The following is a 1,605-nucleotide window of genomic DNA, read 5'->3' on the forward strand; positions in this document are numbered from 1 at the left end:
TCGAACCCGCGGGCTCAGGCAATCCACTTACCTCAGCCTCCCAAAGGCGCGGGATTACAGGCTGAGCCACTGAGCCCGGCTCAATACTCTATCCTTAACTAACCTAGTTGGGAGAAGGACCTTGAAAAAGTCCAAGAAGGAATGTTTGCCATATCCCATACTAAGTATTTGTTTTTTCTCTTTTTCCAGGAAATATTCATATGTTTTCAAACATGACAGATGACACACACTATTACCATCGGCACAACCGCCATGAGAGGACACAGCCACGGATGGAAGAGGAAGAAGATAAACCTCAGGTACCCTAGAAGGAGAGAGCTGCTGCTCATAGACAGTTGTACTGTGCCTGCCTTCTTGGTGTATGGTCAGGCTTTAGAAGTTAAACTTGATATGTTGCTAAAATGTGCTTTAGGAAAGTAGAGGCAATGGTAGGAAGAGTCGGATCAATTGGCCAGCTCTAGTACCCTCCCGACCATTTTTGGTAGTTCTCCCAGGAGCTCACCCCTGGGGGGCTATCTTGATTGAGGTTTTCTTGACTGCTGAAAATAGAACCCCCTTCAGAATATCAGAATTGGAGAGGGTTTCAAAGGACTCAAGGGAGTCTCATGACACTCCAGGGCAAGGAGCACAGCGGGGCCTCATAACAGACAGGAATGGGAACTGGGGCAATGTCAGGCTCCTAAGCAGCTGTGTTCTCCATGACTCTTGGGGACCAGATTGTCTCCAGTTTTTCTGCCACTCTTTGCCTCTGTTTTGATATCTCTGAATAGTCTGGCTTGTTCCACTTCCCCTCGCAAATGGCTAGTCCACAGCACCTGAGAGTATGTCCTTTCTTAATGTGATGACCTCACAGTGAAGGGCGATAAATCTCAATCCCAAATTCCTGGAAGGGAAAATGTGATTAGCTATGCTAGAGCTAGATGTCCCCCCAGTCCAACCAACTGTGGCCAAGGTTCATGATGCTAATGTGGCTCCTAGAGCCCCACTCCTGTGAGAGCCACAGTCTGGGCAGACCCACCTCTACTTCAATGGTCTTAGAAAGGAGGAGTGCAGGAGGATTACTGGTGTCAATCAGGTTATGGGCAGGCCTCCTTCAGCCTGCTCAACAGAGAGAATAAGGGTTGTTTGAGTATCCCAAATCTGAAATGCTTGGGGCCAGAAGTTTCTAGATTTGAAATTTTTCCAGATTTTGGAATATTTACATTATAATTAGTGGCTGAGCATTCCTAATATGAAAATCTGAAATGCTCTAATGAACATTTTCTTTGAGTGTGATATTGGCATTCAAAAAGTGTCAGATTGTTCAAGACCCGCCTGGGCAACTTGGCAAGACCTCATCTCTACAATAAATAAAAAATCAGCTGGGCGTGGTAGCGCGGGCCTGTAGTTCCAGCTACTGGGAAGGCTGAGGCGGAAGGATCGCCGGAGCCCAACAGGTCAAGGCTGCGGTGGCTGGGAGCGGCCACTGCACTCCAGTCTGGGGGACAGAGTGAGATTCCAACCCCCCCCCCAAAAAAAGGCCTGGCTCGGTGGCTCAGCCTGTAATCCCACGCCTTTGGGAGGCTGAGGTGAGTGGATTGCCTGAGCCCGCAGGTTCGAGACCCA

At 48.8% G+C, this 1,605-nt stretch overlaps 1 protein-coding gene across 2 annotated transcripts in view; it reads left to right on the forward strand.

Annotated features, from left to right (window-relative positions):
* DNAJC18 (DnaJ heat shock protein family (Hsp40) member C18) overlaps nucleotides 1-1,605 on the forward strand; it is a 29,200-nt gene that overhangs the window by 13,914 nt on the left and 13,681 nt on the right. For both annotated transcript variants that reach the window (XM_008054642.1, XM_021710692.1), the window contains one exon: nucleotides 190-299. In XM_008054642.1, coding sequence (XP_008052833.1) covers nucleotides 190-299 — 110 coding nt within the window. The remainder of the gene's footprint in view (nucleotides 1-189; nucleotides 300-1,605) is intronic.

This window comes from Carlito syrichta, unplaced genomic scaffold, assembly GCF_000164805.1.
Source record: "Carlito syrichta isolate Samal-C Ts95f unplaced genomic scaffold, Tarsius_syrichta-2.0.1 Scaffold297319, whole genome shotgun sequence".
NCBI classification, from domain to species: Eukaryota; Metazoa; Chordata; class Mammalia; order Primates; family Tarsiidae; genus Carlito; species Carlito syrichta.